We start from the raw sequence: 26,975 nt of genomic DNA on the forward strand, positions 1-26,975 counted from the left end.
AACTGACCCAAATACTGACGGTGAAAACTGACCCAAACACTGACGGTGAAAACTGACCCAAACACTGACGGTGAAAACTGACCCAAACACTGACTGTGAAAACTGACCCAAATACTGATAGTGAAAACTGACCCAAACACTGACAGAGAAAACTGACCCAAACACTGATGGTGAAAACTGACCCAAACACTGACGGTGAAAACTGACCCAATTCTGACGGTGAAAACTGACCCAAATTCTGACGGTGAAAACTGACCCAAACACCGATGGTGAAAACTGACCCAAACACCGATGGTGAAAACTGACCCAAACACTGACGGTGAAAACTGACCCAAATACCGATGGTGAAAACCTACCCAAATACTGATGGTGAAAACTGACCCAAACACTGACGGTGAAAACTGACCCAAATACTGACGGTGAAAACTGACCCAAATACTGATGGTGAAAACTGACCCAAACACCGATGGTGAAAACTGACCCAAACACTGACGGTGAAAACTGACCCAAATACTGATGGTGAAAACTGGCCCAAACACCGATGGTGAAAACTGACCCAAATACTGATGGTGAAAACTGACCCAAATACTGATGGTGAAAACTGACCCAAACACCGATGGTGAAAACTGACCCAAACACCGATGGTGAAAACTGACCCAAACACCGATGGTGAAAACTGACCCAAACATTGATGATAGTTGGGTTAGTTTACTCGCAAGCGAAAAAGAACTGACATGTGAATGAGGGGTCTTACCGACACATGGATATGTTATTGTCCTGCTTTATTAATCCTGTTCTCTCAGCCATTCACAGCATTTATTCCAATGTGCTAGTTATAACATAACTTCTGTAAAGTATATTATCTACCTCAAAATATGTATTTTCTGTATATATTGCTTTACCAATTATTTAATAAAAGTTTCTCAAACAAGGGCTGACATTGGCGGGATACACGCACGTCTGTTCACAATGGATTTGTGCACTGCATCTGATATGCCCCTAGTCCTCCCACCCAGCACTATGAGTACAAATCAGCATTGCATTTTCACCAGTTTTTAGTGTGAATACTTCTCAATTAACGACTTTCTGATTTTTAAGTCACTGTGGCTGTTACCAGATGTTTTAGACTGATTTTCCAAAATTTGGTGCAGATGTACTCCAGTGCCCCTCCAGCTTTTTTCCCTCGCTACCCTCATCCCGTTGTGATTTTATGCACACTGGTAATTTCGGTGCAATTTTTGCGAAACATGCTCTTTTTTTTGTACTCTAAAGTCACAAAACGCATAAAAGGAAAAAAGCATGCAATTTTTTATTTTGTGCTAAACTCATGAATCGCGTGCGCAATTTTGAAAAGTTTTGCTCAAAAAAGAAAAGAGGCTGAAAAAATGCAAATGATGAATTGTGGGCAATATGTATTTTTTTTGTATTATTGCATTGTGGCCAGTGGCTGACATATTAAGCGGCATGCATCGGAGGTGTAGAGAGCCTAATACTACTAGTAACATACTCCAAGGTGTCAGATCTATCAACGATTGGAAAAAACAGACTTGTGGACATTTCCTGGGGAAGATCAGAAATTGCCCCGCTGGAACCATGCGATGACTCTGATTTAGGCTAGGGGCACACTAGTGCATTCTCTGATGATCATATTCTCGGTTAAGAGAATACATGGTCGTCTGCACCTGCCCTTAGTGTGAAGTTATGACCCTGGTTTGTGAGTGATGGCCAGACCTAGTAAGGGGCTGTAATGGGGCACTGTAAAGCTCTGCTGTACCTCTGGGCCTTTGATTCCATACAGTTTCCTTCTGTTGGATTCTCTATCGATCTGCGTTACAGAGATCTTATCCCCTAGAAGCAGTATGGAGCGCCATGTGGCATAATTGTTCTTTTTCCTGTAGCGCTGTAGTGAGCTGTATGGCAGATCAAGCTGAATATTTTCTCAGAACATTGACATAACCCGGTATACAGGATATATTGTCATTTTGGTTTAAACTACGGAAAAAATGAATGTGTTTTTTAATGTGGATATGTACATATTTGTATATTGTATGGGCTACGTGTGTAAATTACGGATCCATTCCTGGAAAATGACATAGAGCGTGGGTTATACTTCTGGCCTCTCTACAAGTGTATTAAATTGACTTATGAAGTGCAAAACACTTGTCTCTTGTGTTTGTTACATGGTTATTCTATGGTTGCTGTTATGTATGTGACCCCCGGAATTCTTCACGTCCCTCTTTAGAAACGTATATATTGCATTGTTTTCTACCTGGTGATCCTGGAAGGAGAACCAGATTCCATTGAACATGAATGAATCTTCAAGGCTCCTAGCAGTAGTTTATATTTTCAGAATAAATTCAGTTCAATATATCATCAGGTTTTTTCTGCCTAATCTGAGAGCAGCATAAAGTAGAGTCAGAGACCCTGATTCCAGCAATGTGCCACATGGCTGCCAATGCAGTTTGATAAAATCGCTGTTTTATCAGGAGAATATCACCACTGAACTAGTGAACCTTCTGCTAGGTAGTCCTCCATATTCATGAGCCCTGTAAAACCCCACCACTGATTGGCAGCTTTCTGCCTATGCACAGTGTACACAGAAAGCTGCCAATCAGTGGTGTGGGCGAGGATATAAAGAGCTCAGCATTCAGGGAACTGCTAGATCTGCAGAAGTGAAAACGGTGAGTTTATCAAAACTGTTGCAAGCAAGCCAGTCCGTTAGCTGGAATCAGGGTCTCTGCCCCTACATCATGCTGCTTTCAGATAAGCAAAAACATGCTGACAGATTCCCTTTAAAATGTAAAACATTGGAAAGAGAAGTGTCCCATGAACATCAATAACTCTATTTTAGCAGAGTTAGAAATGGACTCTGTGGTTTGTCATTCTGTAGCTTGTAGAAAAGCATCTCCCCAGTGGCGGCAGAACACATACTGGGCATTGTATCATCAGGTCTTACAGGAAGCTTCTCATGTTCAGGTAACACTTTTATGTACTTCAGCCATTATGCAGAATGGAGCGAGATGTTCTGACCTTTGTTACTTGCACAGCAAGAGCTGCTTAATGCGAATGTCCTATTCTCAAGGGGATTTATTTTTAGATCATATTTCAGCCACATCGTCGTCTCCTTTACATAATATTCTAGTAATCTGTGAGTGTGTTATAACATGCATTGCCCTTGTAAACGAGGCTGAATGACAGGGGCCAATTCTTCAAGAGTAGTTCAGTCCGCCTTATTGCTACGTATTACTGGAATCCGTTTTTAGAGCGCTGACATTACCACCAGCCTGATTTCTGTGTGCCCCTCCTGAGTCTTTCCTATGATAATCTCTGGATATTATTCTTGCAGATGAATTGGCTCCCACGTGTTCCTGTAAAGTAGGTGGTGAGTTATCGATGCTACAAATGGCTATGGAACATGACCTGAGATGATTAAAGTGGGTTTTTGTTTGCATGTATCTTTTGGGATTATGTTTTCCCCTTGAGTGATAACATTTTGCTTTTTTTGCAATATCCCCTTTTAGCCTAATTCAGACGTCCCTGATTTTATATTTTACATTAAAGCACGGGCCATTATTATTCAGTGTTTTGGATCTCAGTGACTTTTCACATATAAAACAAAACTGTAAATCTTCTCCTTTATGTTACAATGTTAATCACAGACTGCACACTGATATCATCACATTAAGAAATTGCACACGGTCCGCAAAACATCTCAGACATGAGAACAGCACCATAGACTTTAAAGGGTATGTGAAAATAATGGAACAAACACATGGCATATCCTATAAGAAAAAGCCCCCTATAGCAAATCCATATGTCTGATTACTGGGATACCGATTGTTCTTAAAGGGAATCTTTATATATACGCTGTTAGTTCTTTCAAAAACAAAAAGTGTATGGAGTTCAATTGGGACATGCAGCAGCCATTATCTGCATCATGAACATGGAGGCAAAACAAACCTGAAAGGTCATACAATATAATCTAGAACAGCACCGTCTGCAGTCTGCTACAGAAAGTCCCTCCACAGCATAAGCCTGCAGTTGTATACTCCAATACAGTGCCATACCGAAGCGAACATAACCTTCAACGTTAGTCAGTCTACTCTAAATAATTTTTGCGAAAATTGAACCACTTCAGCACAATGGGCTTGTTGCTATTGTCTGCAAATATTGGCACTCAACTTGTCACTCTAACTTATTTTAGTTATATTATAAACTAATGTAGGGTTATGCAATATGGGAATCGTCTGCAAAGGGCAGACACCATTCGTTGTGCAGATGTGGAACATTACAATACACGCTGTGTAGATTTCCGTGTAATGCCCCATGTACTGTAGGTGTCACAATGGTGTTGGGACTATGGGCACTAATCAGGTCACTAAAACTAGGGGCATGTAGAAAAGCATCGGAGACACCATCACGTGTTTCTCAACGCAAGCTATAAATAGCCAGGTCTTTCACCGGGAAGGAACAACCACGGGAAGGGCAGCATCCAAAAAGGAAAACCACCTATGCCAAAACATGGTATCCATCCACAGACAGCTGTTTCGGGGGATTTGCCCCTCATCAGTGTGGAGTAGGAAACTGGCTATTAGGAATAGTGCCTAGTAAAAGGACTATAAACATAAGGATGAAAGACCTGGCTATAGTCCTTTTACTAGGAAACAGCTGTCTGTGGATGGATACCATGTTTTGGCATAGGTGGTTTTCCTTTTGGATGCTGCCCTTCCCGTGGTTGTTCCTTCCCGGTGAAAGACCTGGCTATTTATTGCTTGCGTTGAGAAACACGTGATGGTGATTATTTTTTAGACTTGTTTCTTAATTATACATTTGTACATCGGTTTACACATTATTTATTTTTCACTTGTCTTATACACAGTATAGCTGAAGAAGGTCTAAACCGAGACCGAAACGTCATATATGTTCACTGTGGATTGCAAATAAATCATCTTTTTTTCTACATTAACTGAGTGTCAAGTTTTTCATAGATGTACTACGGATTGGGCTCCTACTGGTGCACCAGCTGTCAGGAGTGCCGTGCTCTACTACTACATGTTAAAGGTTACGGACACCTTCTGGGGCTTTTTTATACTTAAATTCATGCATTTTGCACAACAAAATGTTTAAAAAAATGTTTGCATATGAGTTTCAATAAAAGTTTTGCACCGTTTGCCTTCTACAGCCTTGGTGTTGTACTTTATTGCTTGATGAGTTAGGCCGGCGTCACACTGGCGCTTTAAACGGCCGAGTGCAATGCGATAAAAAATCGCATTGCACTCGGACCAATGATAAGTTATGGCGCAGCTCCCAGCAGCCGACTTTTTGTCAGCCGTTTTCCTCGGTCCGAGACAATCGCAGCATGCTGCGATTGTCTCGGACCGAGGAAAACTCTCGGCTCACTCACACCCATATATGGGTGCGAGTGAGACAGCGCACACCACTCGGATATCATCCGAGTGCTGTGCGTTATAAGCGGACCGCAGCAATGGAGGAGATGGAGAAATTCATTTCTCTGCCTCCTCCGCATCTGTGCTCCGATCCTCCCTGTGCGAGAGAATCGGAGCACAGACGCATGACACTCGGCTCCTGCTCTGCTGCGAGCAAGAGCCGAGGGTCATTAGCATATCGCATCCGATGATCTCGTATCGGATGCAACACGCCAGTGTGACGCGCACCAGCCTTAACTGAGAATCTGTCAGTCACTGTGTTTTCCTGAGCTTCTCTTAGTTGATTCAAATATAACAATTCACAGTAGTTAAAACTGTTGCTTTGGGGTCCTGGGCTCAAATCCCACCAAGAACAACATCTGCAAGGAGTTTGTATGTTCTCCCCGTGTTTGCGTGGGTTTCCTTTGGGTTCTCCGGTTTCCTCCCACATTCTAAAAACATACTGATAGGGAATTTAGATTGTGAGCCCCATCGGGGACAGCGCCGATAATGTCTGTAAAGCAATGTGGATTTAATGGCGCTATATAAGTGAGTAAAATCAAATATTTTGAGGTCACTTTGGACGCTGTCTAGCCCCTGTCCTTGCACATAGCCTAATCTGGGAACGCTGTGCTGAGAGGAGAGCACTGTATCCGTGTGAACTTAGCCTAAAAGAGTTACAAATTCCCTTTCAGAAGCCGACTGACGGATTCATTGTCAATCTCATGCTGAAGCTAGCAATGAGCATGGAAACAAACCACTTTAAAAACCAAACCGTGCAAAAATGTTATTGAAACTCTATTGCAAATATTAATTTTAGCCAAATATACATGCGTTTAATTTACAAAAAAAATTGAACATATCTTTAAGGCGGACCAGTCACCAGGATCCATAATACAATCTACACGCATTTAAATAGAAATAACACTTTATGAATCTTCTGTGCTTTCTTTAACCCCTTCATGACCGTGGGATTTTTCGTTTTTCCGTGTTCGTTTTTCACTCCCCTCCTTCCCAGAGCCATAACTTTTTTATTTTTCCGTCAATTTGGCCATGTGAGGGCTTATTTTTTGCGGGACGAGTTGTACTTCTGAACGACATCATTGGTTTTAGCATGGCGTGTACTAGAAAACAGGAAAAAAATTCCAAGTGCGGTGAAATTGCAAAAAAAGTGCAGTCCCACACTTGTTTTTTGTTTGGCTTTTTTGCTAGGTTCAGTAAATGCTAAAACTGACCTGCCATTATGATTCTCCAGGTCAGTACGAGTTCGTAGACCCCTAACATGACTAGGTTATTTTTTACCTGAGTGGTGAAAAAAAATTCCAAACTTTGCTAAAAAAAAAAAAAAATTGCGCCATTTTCCGATACTCGTAGCGTCTCCATTTTTTCGTGATCTGGGGTCGGTTGAGGGCTTATTTTTTGCGTGCCGAGATGGCGTTTTTAATGATAGCATTTCGGTGCAGATACGTTCTTTTGATCGCCCATTATTGCATTTTAATGCAATGTCACGGCGACCAAAAAAACGTAATTCTGGTGTTTCAAATTTTTTTCCCGTTACGCTGTTTAGCGATCAGGTTAATGCTTTTTTTTAATTGATAGATCGGGCGATTCTGAGCGCGGCGATACCAAATATGTGTAGATTTGATATTTTTTTTATTGATTTATTTTGATTGGGGGGAAAAGGGGGGGATTTAAACTTTTATATTTTTTTTATTTTTTTAACATTTTTTTTCAACTTTTTTTTTTACTTTTGCCATGCTTCAATAGCCTCCATGGGAGGCTAGAAGCAGGCACAACCCGATCGCCTCTGCTACATAGCAGCGATCTGCTGATCGCTGCTATGTAGCAGAAATGCAGGTGTGCTGTGAGCGCCGACCACAGGGTGGCGCTCACAGCCACCGGCGATCAGTAACCATAGAGGTCTCAAGGAACTCTATGGTTACAATGGAGATGCATCGCCGACCGCCGATCATGTGACGGGGTCGGCGATGACGTCATTTCCGGCCACCCGGCTGGAAGCGGTAGTTAAATGCCGCTGTCTGCGTTTGACAGCGGCATTTAACTAGTTAATAGGTGCGGGCAGATCGCGATTCTGCCCGCGCCTATTACGGGCACATGTCAGCTGTTCAAAACAGCTGACATGTCCCGGCTTTGGTGCGAGCTCACCGCGGAGCCCTGCATCAAAGCAGGGGATCTGACCTTGGACGTACTATCCCGTCCAAGGTCAGAAAGGGGTTAAAAATACATTCCAGAATGGAAGTTCCTCAGTGTCCCTCCTCCCTGCTGCTGCTGAAATAGCTGCTTCTGTCAGGTTGTGGGGGTTGTCACTGAGTACACTTGGACACTTGGTCAGTGCATTCCAGAATGCTGTAGATAAGCCCCTGATGCCGGTTGGCTTAGCTCATCATCATTTTGGGGGTGACAGGTTCCCTTTAAAAACTGACACTGATCCAAAACAGTCAAGAACAAAGGTGTATGTTTTTACATACAGGAAAAGTCACAAATGGATGAATGAGGCCTGAGGTTGAGACCACATGGTGTAGCCATTGGCCAGTGGGTGCAGTTTTGGCTAATCTTCCACCTGCACTTACCTTTTTAATCATAAGTGCTATAACTGGCATCACTGTTCCAGGCACATACAGTGGTGTGAAAAAGTGTTTGCCCCCTTCCTAATTTCCTATTCTTTTGCATGTTCCTCACACTTGAAAGTTTCAGATCACCAAACAAATTTAAATATTAGACAAATATGACACAAGAAAACACAAAATGCAGTTTTTAAATGAAGGTCTGTATTATTAAGGGAAAAAGAAATCCAAACCTACAGGGTGAAAACATTTTTTCCCCCTAAATCTAATAACTGCAATCAATCGTTTGTGATAACTGGCAATGAGTCTTTTACAACTCACTGGAGGAATTTTGGCAAACTCATATTTTCAAAATTGTTGTAATTCAGCCACATTGGAGGGTTTCTGAGCATGAACTGCTTTTTTAAGGTCATGCCTCAGCATTTCAATCGGATTAAGGTCAGGACTTTGACTAGGCCACTCCAAAGTCTTAATTTTGTTTTTCTTTAGCCATTCAGAGAAGGACTAACTGGTGTATTTTGGATCATTGTCCTGCTGCATATCCCAAGTGCGCTTCAGCTTGAGGTCACAAACAGATGGCCGGACATTCTCCTTCAGGATTTTTTGCTAGACAGCAGAATTCATGGTTCCATTTACCACAGCATGTCTTCCAGGTCCTGAAGCAGCAAAACGGACCCAAATCATCACACTACCACCACCATATGTTACTGTTGGTATGATGTTCCTTTTCTGAAATGCTGAGTTACTTCTATGCCAGATATAATGGTACATATACCTTCCAAAAAGTTCAACTTTTGTCTTGTCAGTCCATAGGGTATTCTCCCAAAAGTCATGGGGATCATCAAGATGTTTTCTGGCAAAACTGAAACTAGCCTGTATGTTCTTATTGCTCCGCAGTGGTTTTCGTCTTGGACCTCTGCCCAGTCTCTTTCTGATGGTGGAGTCCTGAACACTGACCTTAACTGAGGCCTGCAGTTCTTTGGATGTTGTTGGTGGGGTCTTTTGTGATCTCTTGGATGAGTCGTTACTGGGCTCTTGGGGTAATTTTGAACAACCGGCCACTCCTGGGAATAATTCACCACTGTACCATGCTTTTGGCATTTGTGGATAATGGCTCTTACTGTGGTTCACTGGAGTCCCAAAGCTTTAGAAATGGCTTTATAACCTTTTACAGACTGATAGATCTCAATTACTTTGTTTCTCATTTGTTCCAGAATTTCTTTGTATTGCAGCATGATGTCTAGCTTTTGAGGATTTTTTGGTCTACTTAATTTTGTAAGGCAGGTTCTGTTTAAGTGATTTCTTGATTGAGAATAGGTGTGATAGTAATCAAGCCTGGGAGTGGCTAGGGAATTTGAAATTGGCTTCCCAATGATGTGATAAACCACAGATATTTTATTAGCATACCTCCCAACCGTCCCGGATCCAGCAATACTGTCCTGATTTTGACAGTCAGGCCCGCGATCCCGGGCGTGACATTAGTTGTCCCGCAGTGGTTGGAAGGTGTTCTGCAATATCAGGCGGTCAGCCTCATCCCTGCACCCGCAGAGCAGCCTGAGCACAGCACACCACATATTGGCTGCTCCGTACGCACAGGACCTGTGATGAGGTCACAGGAGGGGATGAGCAGGGGTCACATGATCGGGACCTCCGTGGATTGCAGGACTCGGCTGTGCTGGTGGTCATCTTGCCATGGTGCTGCTGGATGAGGTAAGTAAGCTGCATTGTGTGGGGTTAGGAGGTGTTTACAGTGTGGATGTAGCAGAGCCATGTGTGTAAGAGGTGTACGGAGCGGAGCCATGTGTGTATGAAGGGTATGGAGCGGAGCGGTGAGTGTATGAGGTGTATGGAGCGGAGCCGTGTGTATGAGGTGTATGGAGCAGAGCTGAATGTGTACGAGTTGTATGGAGCGGAGCTGAATGGGTACGAGGTGTACAGAGCGGAGCCATGTGTGTACGAGGTGTACAGAGCGGAGCTGAATGTGTACGAGGTGTATGGAGCGGAGCCGTGTGTGTATGAGGTGTATGGAGTGGAGCTGAATGTGTACGAGGTGTATGGAGTGGAGCTGAATGTGTACGAGGTGTATGGAGCGGAGCTGAATGTGTACGAGGTGTATGGAGCGGAGCTGAATGTGTACGAGGTGCATGGAGCGGTGCCATCTGTGTATGAGGTGTATGGAGCGGAGCTGAATGTGTATGAGGTGTATAGAGCGGAACTGAATGTGTTCGAGGTGTATGTAGCGGAGCTGAATGTGTACGAGGTGTACGGAGCGGAGCTGAATGTGTACGAGGTGTACGGAGCGGAGCTGAATGTGTACGAGGTGTATGGAGCGGAGCCGTGTATGTATGAGGTGTGCGGAGCGGAGCGGAGCTGAATGTGTATGAGGTGTATAGAGCAGAACTGAATGTGTTCGAGGTGTACGGAGCGGAGCTGAATGTGTGCGAGGTGTATGGAGCGGAGCCGTGTGTGTATGAGGTGTACGAAGTGGAGCTGAATGTGTATGAGGTGTATGGAGCGGAACTGAATGTGTACGAGGTGTATGGAGCGGAACTGAATTTGTACGAGGTGTATGGAGCGGAGCTGCATGTGTACGAGGTGTATGGAGCGGAGCCGTGTGTGTATGAGGTGTACGGAGCGGAGCTGAATGTGTATGAGGTGTATGGAGCGGAACTGAATGTGTACGAGGTGTATGGAGCGGAACTGAATTTGTACGAGGTGTATGGAGCGGAGCTGAATGTGTACGAGGTGTATGGAGTGGAACTGAATTTGTACGAGGTGTATGGAGCGGAGCTGAATGTGTACGAGGTGTACGGAGCGGAGCTGAATGTGTGCGAGGTGTATGGAGCAGAGCTATGTGTATGTATGAGGTGTACGGAGCGGAGTTGAATGTGTACAAGGTGTATGGAGCGGAGCTGAATGTGTGCGGAGCCGTGTGTGTATGAGGTGTATGGAGCGGAACTGAATGTGTACGAGGTGTACGGAGCAGAGCTGAATGTGTACGAGGTGTACGGAGCAGAGCTGAATGTGTACGAGGTGTATGGAGCAAAGCTGTGTGTATGTATGAGGTGTACGGAGCGGAGTTGAATGTGTACAAGGTGTATGGAGCGGAGCTGAATGTGTACGGAGCGGAGCCGTGTGTGTATGAGGTGTATGGAGCGGAACTGAATGTGTATGAGGTGTATAGAGCGGAACTGAATGTGTACGAGGTGTATGGAGCAGAGCTGTGTGTATGTATGAGGTGTACGGAGCGGAGTTGAATGTGTACGAGGTGTATGGAGCGGAGCTAAATGTGTACGAGGTGTACGGAGCGGAGCCATGTGTATGAGGTGTATGGAGCGGAGCTAAATGTGTACGAGGTGTATGGAGCGGAACTGAATGTGTACGAGGTGTATGGAGCGGAGCTGAATGTGTACGAGGTGTACGGAGCGGAGTTGAATGTGTACGGAGCGGAGCTGTGTGTGTATGGAGCAGAGCTAAATGTGTATGGAGCGGAGCTGAATGTGTACGAGGTGTACGGAGCGGACCCGTGTGTATGAGGTGTATGGAGCGGAGCTGAATGTGTATGAGGTGTATGGAGCGGAACTGAATGTGTACGAGGTGTATGGAGCAGAGCTATGTGTATGTATGAGGTGTACGGAGCGGAGTTGAATGTGTACAAGGTGTATGGAGCGGAGCTGAATGTGTACGGAGCAGAGCCGTGTGTGTATGAGGTGTATGGAGCGGAACTGAATGTGTACGAGGTGTACAGAGCGGAGCTGAATGTGTACGAGGTGTATGGAGTAGAGCTGTGTGTATGTATGAGGTGTACGGAGCGGAGCTGAATGTGTACGAGGTGTGCAGAGCGGACCCGTGTGTGTGAGGTGTATGGAGTGGAGCTGAATGTGTGTGAGGTGTATAGAGCGGAGCGCGTGTGTACGGATCGGAGCCGTGTGTGCAAAGTGTACGGAGCACAGCCACGTGTGTAGGAGTAGCTATGTGGCCATTATACGGTACGAAGTATGTGCAACCAATATACAGTATGGAGCATCATGTGTGGCCATTATACACTATGGAGCATCATGTGCTGCCATTGAGCATCATGTGCTGCCATTATACTGTATGGAGCACTGTGTGGCCATATTTTTTTGTTTATAATTATTCTTTATGAAACAGTGTGATCAGTAGTGCTAAATGGGTGTGGTTGGGATTTGGATATGGGTGTGACCCGTTATGAATGGGTGTGGTCAGAGGCGTGGCCTAAAATTTGCCGCTGCGCGCCACAAACTTTGTCCCACTTTCCCATTTTCAAAAGTTGGGAAGTATGTATTGGTGTTTTGAAGGGGGGCAATCACTTTTTTACACGGCGCCCAGTAGTTTTGGATGTCTTTTTCCCTTCATAGAAAACACCTTCATTTAAAAACTGCAATTTGTGTTTACTTGTGTTATCTTTGTCTCACATTTAAATTTGTTTGATGATCTGAAACATTTAAGTGTGACAAACACGGAAAAGAAAAGGAAATCAGGACGGGGCAAATACTTTTTCACATCACTGTACTTAAATTTTGAAGAGAGTCTTTCTCCAAATGCTTCATGTTAAACTGGACACATAATGTAATAGCGGCTGTGTTGCTGCCTGCTTTGATTGGGCAATGTCATAGTACACGCCCCCAGTGAAAACTGTCTGATAACACCCACTTAAACTTAACAAAAGTTAACTCATTAGGTGCCAAATGCTTAGATCGCTAGTTTTACAAAGGAGAGACAAAATCAAAAACAAACAAATTTAAAAAAAAAAAACTTTTATTCCGCTGTGCAGCCTCTATTACATTCTGTGCCCAGCTCAACATGAAAACTTCTATGAAAGGTCCTCTTTAAAGAGTGACGTTGCAAAGTCACACCTTTACTGAAGTTGAGTGATATTTTGTATTTTACCGTTACACTAAAAAATAAGAATTTTCTTGGTTGCCACTAGGAATATAACAGAAGTCTATATTGCAGAAGTCTAAATATTTTGCTGAATCTGTCCTACACCCAACTTTAAAGGAGTCATCTGAGCTCCCACAATGTTCTCCAGGAAGAGAAATCTAGAATCATTTTATGGGAGCCCAAAAGTAAGGGAACATATAAACTCTGCTGAAATTCATGACGAATCTAAAGGAAGAGTCAGAAAGGCGTATAACTCAAACGAGGAACGCAACGTAATGCACGGACTGGCCATCTGATCTCCCAACCCATGCGTGACAGCATGTAATTCTGTTCGGCAGGCACACTCAGGTGGGATAGGCGACAGACCGTTCCCTCAATGCGTTGTGATCCTTGTCCAAGTTATACGGCCTTCTGACTATTTGCTAAAGGTGAGAAATTGATAATGCCCCACCAAGTTGTATATGTGAGCCTGATAAGGGCATCTGCTTGATGCTGTTATCAATAAACTAAGTATACACCTCACCCCTGGATTTGTCAGCAGTGCTTTATATCCCCTTATTTTTGATTTTCCATTAATTATCAAGCGATTGGTGCCAGCCCTAGAAAGGACATAGAGGTGGCATCAGATGATATATGTTAATGATTGCTTTGACATTGATTGGCTGTTGCATATATCTGCAAGGTGAGCGCCCTTATCCGAACCTGCCACTCTTTTTTTATCTTTGTAGAAAACCTTTAAGAATGGCTTTTGGTGTGGATTAAGAAGTATGCATCTTGTTGTTCAAATATGTATTGTAAACTATTTGTAGAAATAAGTAATATCTCATGTAGATTCTTTGTTCTTACTATTATAGCACATTGGGAATATTTACATTACATTCATCAGGATAATGGCTCAATTTGCACCAAAAGTGTCATACATGCTTTGCACCACATTTGTTGTACATTTTAAATATTTTTTGCAATTCGCTCAACAAGTGACTGTGGTTTAGAGAAAGCGTGTGTGCCTTTAAACAGTATGCACAAAAATTTTTGCTCAAAATATTGGTGTAAACATAGATAAAAAATATGGTAAAATCATCAAGCATAAGAAACGGGAGAAAAAAAACTATCTTTGGTATTCTTGTGTTTTGTTTTTTTCAAAATGAATATAAATCAATTTTGTACATTAAAACATGATGTAGAGAACCTTCACATAAGAAATGCACATACAAAATAGAAAATAAACTCACTTTATCTGCAACATCATTTTGCTAGCATGGATAATAAAATATACGAATATACATATAAATATGAGAAGCCTTAGCCCTTGCCTAATAACATTGCATGACCAGAACTATCATAAGTGACTCCGGGATCATCACTCTCTGGAGGGTATCAGTAACTTTCTTAAAATTACAAGAGTCTGCACGATATAGTCCATTGTCTACATTGATGTCGCTTACTTTTGCATATTAGTACTTTATGCAAAATGAATGATACTAGCAATACTTATGCTAATCTCATCAGTCTCTTGCATGCAAGATGATGTATACGTTTGATTGCTTTGTTAATGAAACACGTTTGACTCAAGGGTTTTGGCTTAGAAATGTTCTCTGAGTTGTTTTGTTATTGCATTTGTAGAAAATGTCGTGAATTTTACCTTTGCACTTAGTTTCATGAACACCTAGGCCAAGGCAACCTTTATTACCATGGTGAATAAAAACGCGTCCAATGTATGGACCTTCAACTAGTGATCTCTTCTAGGGTTGAGGTTGTCAGAAAATATTAATTTGATGCTTGTTAGGTAATATTGTTTGATGTAAATGCAGAATAATGGTGAGGGAGAGTGGATGAGAGGATCATATTCTCAATGTGTAAACACAGACTCTTGTGATTCGAATTAATGAATAGATTATACCAAAGAACACAAATGGAATAGAAGTAGGGTATAGGGCTTGGCACACCAAAGTGTATTAGAGGCATAGGCTTGGCACTGTCAGTGAAGGTGAAGGGATGCTGGTGACATAGTTTTTACACAATCAGTGTTGGTGTTAGTTAGAAAGGCAGGCAGCTAGCTCATGGCAGAAGCAATAGCACAAAAGACTAAGAATTAGGGTGCATGGCACTAGGCTGACCAGGATAATGCCTAGAAGATGCCCAGTCATCATGAGATAAACACCAAGTGGCAATGAACTAATGTACACGAGGCACAGGAAACCTAGCAGGATTCGTGGCACAGGCCTGCAAGGACTGCAGCGGTGAGGAATACAAGATCCAGGTAGCCATGCTAGACTTGATGATATCTTCACCCTTAGGATGTCTAGCACTGGAGTTTGCTCACCAGGCTCTGGAGTATCATCTGAGACTTCCATGATGGTGATGACTAGGCACTCGGAGGAATTAGGACACAAGTCCCCAGGACTCAAGAGGACCTCTGGTGCCACAGTGCAACCACGTCTGTGGATCCATTCATGGCAGCTGAGTTTGGATAGCAGGCCGCTGTCATCTGGTAAAAGGTGAAGGTCCTCAGGCAATGCGGTTTCTTGACGGCAGAATGGACAGCATATTGTAGCCGGTGGGCTTTGAGCCCAGTTTGATGCCATCTTCTTGAGACAGCGAGCACACATACGGTGATCACAACCTAGAACTTTAGGTCGATGTTGCCTAGTATCAAACCCATTGTAACATATCTTGCACTCCAGCTCTAGAGGACCAAGTAGTGGCTCCAATGAATCCCCATCACAGCTGGTCATTTTGGCAAGGTCTGTAAAGCGGCGAAGGCTGGTGGAGAAGGACAGGCCCTGGGGATAAACAACAATAAAAAAAAAAAAAGTAATAATCTAGTCTGGGACATGACGATCTGCTTTAATTAGGATATGGACAATGAAGGTTGGATTAGTAGCCTACATGAAATTAGAAGCTGAGGCATGACACACACTCCCACCTCTAGCAAGCCACCTCATGCACGCTCTTCTGTAACCCTGATCCTCCTACACCGGATGGATCCGAGTGAGGGTTTTGTTTTAGGGAGGGAGGGAGGGAGCTGCCACCTACCTCCTGAACTGTCAGTAGAAATCCGTTTTCATAGAATCGGAGGGAGATGAAGTCAGGAATTGGGGACAGTGAAACCGGAATGGTAAGAAGGAGACAGTGATAAAAAGTGGGCTGGAGCAGGAGTAATAGGTATTGAGGGAGGATGGAGCGTGTTACGTAGAACGATGCAGCTCAGCTCTGTATCAAGCCAACATGGAATAAGCCCAGTGGTAGTCATGGAAACAGAGAGAAGAGACCTAAGCATCTCATCATACTGCAGTATCTGCGGCCAGAAGCAAGGGAGGACATGCTGACCTATATACACCAGTCTATACGTCCGAGTCTCCCTTCTACACACAGGTAACTCTGTGCCAGTCTTTATCCTTCTCAATTCTTGTATCATAAATAAAATATGTGGTGTGATTCATTGTCAAAGTGCACAGAACTACATTACTTATTCTAACAAAATCCGCTCGCCTCCTAAACACAAAGTTTTGGCGTCTCTCCAGAACACAACATCTTAAGCAGCTGATGCTTATGCGGGATTTTCACATGAACAAAATCTGAGTTGTTAGAAGGGATTTCCAGTTTTACGTAAGCGAATCTCATTTAATGCATTCTGAAAAGTTCGCCAACTTTCAGATGTACTTTCGGCATCCTTGACATTTTCCCGACCTCTGCTTGCTGTCTGAATGTGAAACATTCGGAGGCTGATAACACCTGTCGGGATCATGTCCGCCAGCAGAGGTTACAGGCACCTGGATCAGCTGGGTGTGATCAGGACCAGATCTTGGGGCAGGCAGAGGTGTAAAAGTATTTGTCAATTATAGTAAGGCTTGATGGGAGCTCCAAGAGCGTTCCTGAAATATGGACACTGCAAACACGGTGAATTCTAACACGTCTTATTACCTGGGTTGCCAACTGTGCAGAAATTCAAGGACAGTCCATAAAAATTAGGCACTTTTTGTTCTAAAAAATTAAAGGCACCAGTCATTTTGTTTAACCTGAAAAAGCCTATACAGATAATTTTGGATGTAATTATCATCATTTTACAGTGAATGCAGATAATGTCTTCCTATCGAAATTGTTGGTTGTAAACATGTATCGCTTATAATCATAATGATTTATTATGGTTTCACAATCTGTCCGTAATTTTTTTTTAAATCTGTCCAGAAAATAAACTCGAATTATCAACCCTGCTAATTACATAGAACTGAATAAGTCTTTAAAGTGAATTGACCAACAAGTTTTTGCTTTGGTAACTGAAGATAGCACGAGGAAGGAGCCGAGATACAGATTTCATGGATGTCACTTATTAGACTGTTGTTTCCAAACAGCAGTAAAGGTTTTATTACCAGGAGATAATCACTGTCTGGACTGATGCTCCCTTGAGCCCTGGTCTGCCCACTCCCCCCTCCTCTGATAAACAGCTTACTGTCAATAGGCAATGTACACAGAAAGCTGTGATGTGGGTGGGGTTAGCTTTCTCTGATTTGCTACATCTAAAAATTGTGGTATATTGCTAATAGTTAAATATCAGATACAAATATGTGAAGAAAAGAAAAAAGCATTTCTAAGAGTTAAATCGCAGGACCCTAGTATTAAAGCATTTACAATGGGGAAAAAAGTATTTAGTCAGCCACCAATTGTGCAAGTTCTCCCACTTAAAAAGATGAGAGAGGCCTGTAATAGACATCATATGAAGACCACAGCTATGAGAGTCAAAATGAGAAAACAAATCCAGAAAATCACCTTGTCTAATTTGGCAAGATTTATTTTGCAAATTATGGTGGAAAATAAGTATTTGGTCATTAACAAAAGTTCATCTCAATATTTTGTTATATATCCTTTGTTGGCAATGACAGAGGTCAAACGTTTTCTGTAAGTCTTCACAAGGTTGGCACACACTGTTAATGGTATGGTGGCCCATTCCTCCATGCAGATCTCCTCTACAGTAGTGATGTTTTGGGCCTTTCACTGGGCACCACGGGCTTTCAACTCCCTCCAAAGTTTTTCTATTGGGTTGAGATCTGGAGACTGGCTAGGCCACTCCAGGACCTTCATATGCTTCTTACGAAGCCACTCCTTAGCTGCCCTAGCAATGTGCTTGGGATCATTATCATGCTGAAAGACCCATCCACGTTTCGTCTTCAGTGCCCTTGCTGGTGGAAGGAGGTTTGCACACAAAATCTCACGATACATTGCCCTATTTATTCTTTCATGTACACGGATCAGTCTTCCTGGTCCCTTTGCAGAGAAACAGCCCCAAAGCATGATGTTGCCCCCCCATGCTTCACAGTAGGTATGGTGTTCTTTGGCTGAAACTCAGCATTCTGTCTCCTCCAAACACGACGAGTTTTGTTTCTACCACACAGTTCTTTGGTTTCATCAGACCATGTGACATTCTCCCAATACTCTTCTGGATAATCCAAATGCTCTCTAGCGAACTTCAGATAGGCCCGGACATGTACTGACTTAAGCAGGGGGACACTTATCGCACTGCATGATCTGAGTTCCTGGTGGCATAGTGTGTTATTGATGGTAGCCTTTGTTACGTACTCCCAGCTTTATGCAGGTCATTCTGTAGGTCCCCCCGTGAGGTTCTAGGATTTTTGCTCACCGTTCTTGTGATCATTTTGACCCCATGGGGTGAGATCTTACGAGATTATCAGTGGTCTTGTATATCTTCCATTTTCTTATTATTGCTCCCACAGTTGATTTCATCACACCAAGCTTCTTACCTGTTGCAGATTCAGTCTTCCCAGCCTGGTGCAGGGCTACAATTTTGTTTCTATTGTTCTTCGACAGCTCTTTGGTCTCCACCATAGTGGAGTTTGGGGTGTGACTGTTTGAGGTTGTGGACAGGTGTATTTTATACTGATAACAAGTTCAAACAGAGGAGCCTCTTAAATAAGTTACAGGTCTGTGAGAGCCAGAAATCTTGCTTGTTTTTAGCTGACCAAATACTCATTTTCCACCATAATTTGCTTTGTTTTCTCATTTTGACTCTCATAGTTGTGGTCTACCTATGATGTGAATGACAGGCCTCTCATCTTTTTAAGTGGGAGAACTTTTTTCCCCCACGGTAGCTTTGATATTCTATGAGGGTTGGAAAAGGGTCTGCTTCACTTGTTTTTTCCAGAAATGCCAGCACCCTTGTCCATGCCCTGTGTCTGGCATGACAGTTTTTATTGTAATTGCATTCAATTGACTCTATAAGCTGCCACGGCACACATGCCTAATGGACAAGAGGAGTGCCAATTCTAGTGTGGGGTGGACTGATTATTTTTTCTAATCTCAGTTTAGACCCTTATCAACATCCACAGTGGCTGTGCACCGGAATTGTATAGAGTGGGCTCAGGAACTAAGCCTGCTCCAACAGACACACAACTGCCGCAATCAGAGCTGAGTCCGATTGTTGAGCTTCAGCATTATGGATGGTAGTCACTAGTGACTGCATCATTTAAAGAAAAACAAGAAAGAACACTCCAGACAATACAAAAAAAGTGTATTTTTTAACTATTAAAGAGTTAAATGCCATAAATATTATAATTTTTCTTTTGCCACACAACAAATGCCATAAAAACTAGGCCCCTAAAAAAGCAATGACAGAATTGCTGTTTTCTTCCGTTGCACCCAATTGTTTTTTTTAACACATTATATGGTAGATGAAATGGTGCCATTTAAAATTCTAACTTTAAAAAAACAGCTCTCGTATGGGTATGACAACAGAAAACAGGAATAACAAAAATGAAAGAAAAATAATGGTTGAGTCCTTAATGGGTTTTTCCATTTTCATAAAGTGGTCCTTAAAGATTTGGATTGGATAATTGTAAAAAAAAAAAAATGATAGGCCATCAATGTTTGATTGACGCAATGGAGACACACTCGCATGTGCTGCATTAATTTTCTTGTCTACACTGGCATATTGCCTTGGTCATACAAGCGACTCTACCTGTTGCTGCAGCCCATCCCATTCACTTCCATCAGTCCCTTCATTATGCTGATTGATGGTGACTTGATCTCTATGACCTCCCGCTCCACTCACACAATCAAAAATGGATAGGATCTTCTAAGGAGATCCAGGGGATCTACATTAAAATGAGGCTCACATAATTATACTGGGTAGCTGTGGTTGGAATTGTACCCTTTAGCTGCAGCACAGCCTGGAGTTTGTAGACCAATAAAGGGGTTATCCAGAACCAGGACTATATTGTTTTTTTACAATGTGCCCAAGAACTATCAGGCAGGTTATTACTAACTACCTGCCTGTTGTGCCCGACACTGATCTAAGCCAGCACAGGGTGGTTCACAGTGTTTCTGCGACTCCGCTGACATCACATTGACAGAGCAGTGACTTCTCTTCCGCTCTGCTCTGTTGACTGGGCATGACTCTCAATGATTGGCAGCCAGATCCTACTGCCTAACTGCGGCTGTCACACCCTGTCGACAGCTCAGCCCGGAAGAGGAATAGCTGCTCTGTTAACGTGGAGCAGCTGCATCCCAGTCAGTGACCACTTTGAGCTGGCATTGAATAAAACAGGCAGGAAGTAATTACATGCTTGTTAGTTTTTTGGCTCATAGTAAAAAAAATAATATAGTCTTGGATAACTCCTTTAACAGTCTAGTGACTGACAATGTGAAACCTTCTTCAGTACAAATAGAAAAGGGGGGATCTTGAGTTTTTATCAATCTCTGCAACTAAAGGGGAAATCCAGACAAGGCTCTTCATATAGAATATCTTCTTATGGAGCATAATAGCATAACTTTGTTGCAGTGGAGACATATGAACACTTACTTTGGGATTTCCATCTAAATCTCTGAGTGACGTGACAGATGAAACCCCCGAGGGATCCATTCACTATAATGAGGCAGCAGAGTTACTCTGGACTCAGTCTGGCCTCTGTCTGGCGGTGTCCTTTTTAGAAATGCGCAAAACTGTCGTCGACGGCACTTTAATGGATTCCTAAAAAGATGGACACCGCCGGATCACAGTCATATGGCGTCTGCAGTGCCTACAACTGGCTCATTACAGGGAATCTTCCGCCGGGGATTCTGTCTGAATCACGTATTTCAGAGATTTACACGGAAACCCAGGTGTAAGCACAGAGAGCAGGATAAATGTGCACCAAGCCCTACTGCGATCTTTGGGAGGCAGAATGAAAAAGTCAACAGCATGTGAAGAATTGGTTTTATTTATTTTTTACGTCATTCCTCGTGCAGTATAAGTGATTAGGTGACTTTATTCTTCGGGTCGATATTAGATTTATATCGGATTTTTATGTTTGGCTTCTGTCACACACTAAAAGACGCTTTTTACTGCAAAAACTAGTTTTTGCGTCACCATATTTTGAGAGCTACAATATTTTTATATTTCGGCCAACAGTCATGTGAGGGCTTGTTTTTTGCTGGAAGAGCTAACAGGTTTTTTTTTTGTACCATTTTCGGGCTCATTACTTTTTTTTTTATCACTTTCTATTTTGAGTTTTGGGAGACAGAATGAACAAAAACCAGCAAGTGAGGAATAGTTGTTTTTTTTTCATATACCATTCCGCGTGTGGTAAAATGGGTAGGACCGCTTTATTCTTCGGGTTAGTACGATTATGGCGATATCTCATTTATATTGTATTTTTATGCTTTGGCACTTTTACACAATAAAAACAGTTTTATAGAAAAAATAATTATTTTTGCATCGCTTTATTCTGAGAGCTATAACTTTTTAATTTTTTTTATTTTTCTGCTGATGGAGCTGCATGGTGTGTTGTTTTTTTGTGGGACAAGATGACGTTTTCAGCGGTACCATTATAATTTACATACCAAATATGTGTACTTTTATTGTTTTTTTAATTTACATAAATTTATTGGTAAACCATTTGTTTTTTCTTTACTTAGGGATTTAAAATATATATTTTTACACATTCTATATTTAATATTTTTTTAAAACTTTTTTTACATTGTCCCATTATGGGACATTACTATATTACATCAGATCGCTGATCTGACACTCTGCACTGCAGAGTATCAGATCAGGATCTGACAGGCAGGAACGGACACATGCTGAGAGCAGGCACTCACAATACACCTTCCCTGCAGCACCCGGAAGGACCCCGCTGCCATCTTGGTGCTGCGGGTCTCCATGGAGACCATCAGGACAATGCGATCGCATTGCATTCTCCTGATGGAAGTGCACAGGGAACGGATTGCCTGCACGAGGCTCCTCTATGCTGCTGTCACTACTGACAGTGGCATCAGAAGGGTTAAATGCCCACGATCCGTGCTAGCACCGATTGTAGGCGTTGCTGCTGAGTGTCTGCACTGACACTCGCACGCGATCACTGCGGCACTCAGCATGAGGCCGCTTGATCGCTGCGCCGTACATATACTTCTCTTTGCTGGAACGCACCTCCCGCAGAGCAGTATATGTACAGCGTATGTCGCGAAGGGGTTAAAACGTTCTGTGAAGCACCTATGGGTTCAACAATCTCAATATCCCCCTAGATGAATTAATTGATTAAAATCAGGTCACTTGCCATATGACTTATGATAAAAGCAAAAATTTGCAGACACTGTTTTGGGGTGTTGCCCCTCGTCAGTGCAAAGTGTGAGATCTGCTTTGGCTAGGTAAGAGGCTTAAGACTTAGATGTAAGGGGTAACGTGTCTCCTTGTGGAGAGAGAATTTTCCAGCTCCATAGTTTGGGTCTGAATAGATGTCAGTGGGGTTCAGATTAAGGTTCAAGTTCGGCTAAAGTTCTAGTACCCGAACTTCCAAGGGTCTGCTCATCCCTAATCTTGATGCTATGCTCAGTCTTGCTATGGTAAATGACCTGTGACGTGAAACAAGATCAACCTCCCCTTTGTAGAAGAGTTTGGTTGTTCCTCACCCAGATTAAAGCCTCCAACACAACGGTTTCTGTTTTAGTTAATGACGTTTCCACCTACATATGAAAATGATATTGTTTGGTATAATTGGTCACTCATACAGCTGAATATAACCCTACAAAATCCCTAAAGGTACCTTCACACATAACGATTTCGTTAACGATATCGTTGCTTTTTGTGACGTAGCAACGATATCATTAACAAAATCGTTATGCGTGACAGCGACCAACGATCAGGCCCCTGCTGGGAGATCGTTGGTCGCTGGGAATGATCAGGACCTTTTTTTGGTCGCTGATCACCCACTGTCATTGCTGAATCGGCATGTGTGACGCCGATCCAGCGATGTGTTTACTGGTAACCAGGGTAAATATCGGGTTACTAAGTGCAGGGCCGTGCTTAGTGACCCGCTATTTACCCTGGTTACCATTGTAAAAGTTTAAAAAAAAACAAAAAAACAGTACATACTCACATTCCGATGTCTGTCACGTCCCCCGGCGTCAGCTTCCTGCACTGACTGTCAGCGCTGGCCGTAAAGCAGAGCACAGCGGTGACATCACCGCTGTGCTCTGCTTTACGGCCGGCGCTGACACAGTTAGTGCGGGAAGCTGACGCCGGGAGACGTGACAGACAACGTAATGTGAGAATGTAGTGGTTTTTTTTTTTGTTTGTTTTTTACTTTTACAATGGTAACCAGGGTAAATATCGGGTTACTAAGCGCGGCCCTGCACTTAGTAACCCGATATTTACCCTGGTTACCCGGGGACTTCGGCATCGTTGAAGACAGTTTCAACGATGCCGAAGTCTTTCCCCTGATCGTTGGTCGCTGGAGAGAGCTGTCTGTGTGACAGCTCCCCAGCGACCACACAACGACTTACCAACGATCACGGCCAGGTCGTATCGCTGGTCGTGATCGTTGGTAAGTCGTTTAGTGTAACGGTACCTTAAGTGTTCATAGAAAAATTGATGATATCTTGAAGGCAAAGTGTGGTCACACCAAATATTTATTGGATTTAGATTTTTCTTTTGTTTATCCTCTTTGCATTTTGTCAATTGGTAATGATAAGCTATTAATGCCTCTGTTGTTTAAGGAACTCACACTTTGCAGCAGTTTTCCTCTCCTGACTAAAACTTTTGCACTTTACTATATATTTAATTCCATCATTTGGTCATCATAACAATTTTAGTTTGGTCTTTGAAAGGTGAAAATAGATCCATGGTTTAGGACTGTACTGATATTCCGTGTCCATCTCAAAACTAATATGGTTATTGCAATGGCCAAATCGGTGGTATGCCCAATTGTTTCTACTGCCAAGCAATTCATTTTGGGTGGTGCTGAGGTTCGATTGATAGCTCTGCTCTGAAATTGGGGTCCTTGGTACATAGTCCGGAATTAAAAGATCACTGAACATAATTGCAGTTATACCTTAATCTCTATGCAGATGTCTGAAACATTCCTACACGGAATGTGAGAAACTACAGTAGCTGGTCACCCAGAATACAAAGATGTATTAAGAAATATTTGCTAGTGTGAATAGAACCCTATTGAAATAAATGAAGATGGTGGCTCAGTGAGTAGCACTGCAGTGCTGGGGTCCTGGGTTCAACCCCCCTCCAATGACAACATCCACAAGGAGTTATCCTTAAGCCAAATATTGGAAAACTCTAAATGGGTTCTTTAGGAAAACAAGTCCTAGGTTGAAAAGAACATTATGGCAGTGGGTATTGCACTGTATCTGATCAGGAAAGCAGATTGTAACATGAACTTTTCCTTCTGATCTACTTCACTTTTCTAACTTGGAGTGGGAGTATGTTTTTTTTTAAATAATCTGATTCTGAACACTTCAGTGATGTCTGTGCTGGAGAGGATATGGAGCAGAGGAGCGGTGAGTGGGCTGAGCGAATGTGAAGGCGCACAGCGTGCCATGGAGAATATGCTTAACCCATTGTTAGTTTCCAGCTGCATGTCTATATATAATATGCGAGTCAAATCTATCAATCTGCATATATCTTCCTTATCAAATGGCCTACCAGGTACTCTGTACTTAGACGCCCATGTACATTAGGCTAAAGTTGATACAACCCAGACTACTTCAACCATAACTAAAGCCAAGTTCACACGCCATGGATTTGTCGCGGATTTCCGGTTTGAATTCCACACCATAAAGAAGATGAAGTGGGCTTTCAATCTATGGCATACTTTCGATATGCCATAGATTGATCCCTTCTATAGTGTGGTACCCTCTTTACTTTTGTTCTTCCACTCCATAAATCAATTTACAGCAAAATACAATTCACTTCACTTTTTCAAAATCCCAGTTATGTGTCGTAGAAAAAAGATCTGCAAGTAAATGAAAGTGTGGTGCAGATTACAAATTTACAGCATGCTCATTAATTTCCGGATTTCACCCTGTTCGATGCTTTGTAAATGGAGTAGGACAAAATTCACAAGTAGCGCAGATTCTGTCTGTGGATTTGTTTCCGATTTGCCACCCCATCTGCAGCGGAAATTTTCTGCAACGTGGAAATCATAGCCTAAGGTTCTTTCAATGAAATTTAACACTCAAAGGAAGTTGTCCTACGTAAGATTTTAGCAAGATGGCTGTTGGCCAAATGGCTATTTAAGGTATATTTTCACCTTCACACTTCTGCTAGTTTTGGTTTAAAAAAAAAGAAAGTACGCTAGGAAAACTAATATATGTGGTCAACATAGGTCATAGGGGGGCATTAGTCTGGGGTGCTTTAGTTTGGTTGGCATTGGTCAGTATCCCGCAATCAATGGTATGCAAGACTGCGATGTTCCAACCGGTGGAGTCCCGTAAAAAGAAAATGTATCCAGTGCAAAAAATTGGTTGAATTGGCATGGGGTTGAGGATAGAAGAGAATCAGAGGGAAGACACATTTCCGTCTTTCTTCTTAACCAGTAAACCCTCCTTAAAAATCTCCCAGTGTTTGTGATGTTGTGTATCTGACAGTAGAGCGTGGCAATGAAAGGCTTTTAGACGACCCGAGAGGCGCTTCTGCGTGCTTATGATGTAGCTGTTGTTCTGCCGTGGTTCCATTCAGTATTTTAAAATATTTATCACAGTGGGATAAAGGGATATTTTTCTGTCCACTCCTATCACTCACTCATAGTAAGTTTTGTAAGAGAGTAAACAGGCTGCACAAGGTAAACCAGATGATTTGGCGCTACACGTGATCCCTTCCCATCACAGCATCTATTATATACAGTATGTTAACCCTGTAGGAACAAGCCATTGTTACTATAGGCTGGAAAGTGAAGGTCATCTCCTGATTGCAGAGGAGGTGAACAGAGCCGGCCATGTGGCTATAGCAGTGCGGTATTTCCCTTCTGCTCTCCGCTAAAGCTCCTCATGCGTGAAACACGTCTTAATTATCGTGCACGCGCCTCTTCCATTTATTACATATTGATTTCCATGGACTGCTTGATGACCCCAGTGGGATTGCAGACACTGATGTGACAATGGAGGTGAAGCATGTGAGAAAGGTGTTAAAAAATTTGTCTCGGGAGATTGTTATCCCAGGAAATGTCTGTTTTACAGCGCGGCCAATTATTAGACTGTAATTGGTTTCCACGTCATTTCACAGGACATCTCTGCCAGATTCTCTTTATAAATTGTTCTATGTATGTGTACAGATGTAGCGGAGCACAGGTTATTTGGATAATTGATTAGTATTGATTAGCATTATCACATCTGTTCCCAGATAACAGACCAAGATCGTGCCCTTCACCTTTATCCTCATAAGTAGCAGAAAGATGTCTCACCTTGAGAAACTTGATGCAGAGAAGCTGCTTGCAGGGTTACGGTTACCATCCCATTGCAGAACTTGCTGACATTTGACCCATTAAATATTCATTGTCATTTTAACAAACTTTGCATAAATCGATAGTACAAATTAATATAATGTTTGTTGTATATCTTATCAAAGAAATATTCTTCTTTCTCCACTTATGAGCCACATCATCCCCTCCATCTGCCTCCTAAACTCACCATTCACTCATCTTGGTCAAAGCAAGACAGATGGATGCAACGTAAGGTGTCAGGTTGCATCTCCTAGGATATGACAACTCTGTGAGAGACCAGACAGAAGGCAGACAAATATGAAGATTCTTCTGTAACTCATCAATTTGAATTGACCTCAGAG

At 42.6% G+C, this 26,975-nt stretch overlaps 1 protein-coding gene across 1 annotated transcript; it reads right to left on the reverse strand.

Moving 5' to 3' along the window:
- Window positions 1–14,867: 14,867 nt before the first annotated feature.
- On the reverse strand, window positions 14,868–16,051 carry LOC138667601 (E3 ubiquitin-protein ligase RNF182-like). The gene is made up of 2 exons (XM_069755736.1): window positions 15,953–16,051; window positions 14,868–15,699 (listed from the first exon to the last, which is right to left on the reverse strand). Exon 2 carries the CDS (start codon window positions 15,649–15,651, stop codon window positions 14,950–14,952), a length of 702 nt encoding a protein of 233 aa, XP_069611837.1. The 5' UTR covers window positions 15,652–15,699; window positions 15,953–16,051; the 3' UTR covers window positions 14,868–14,949.
- Window positions 16,052–26,975: the final 10,924 nt, after the last annotated feature.

This window comes from Ranitomeya imitator, chromosome 2 (genome assembly GCF_032444005.1).
Source record: "Ranitomeya imitator isolate aRanImi1 chromosome 2, aRanImi1.pri, whole genome shotgun sequence".
Classification (NCBI taxonomy): Eukaryota; Metazoa; Chordata; class Amphibia; order Anura; family Dendrobatidae; genus Ranitomeya; species Ranitomeya imitator.

Excerpts from the sequence above, each read along its gene's own strand:
- LOC138667601 (XM_069755736.1), bottom strand. The coding sequence starts at position 15,651 with ATGACCAGCTGTGATGGGGATTCATTGGAGCCACTACTTGGTCCTCTA.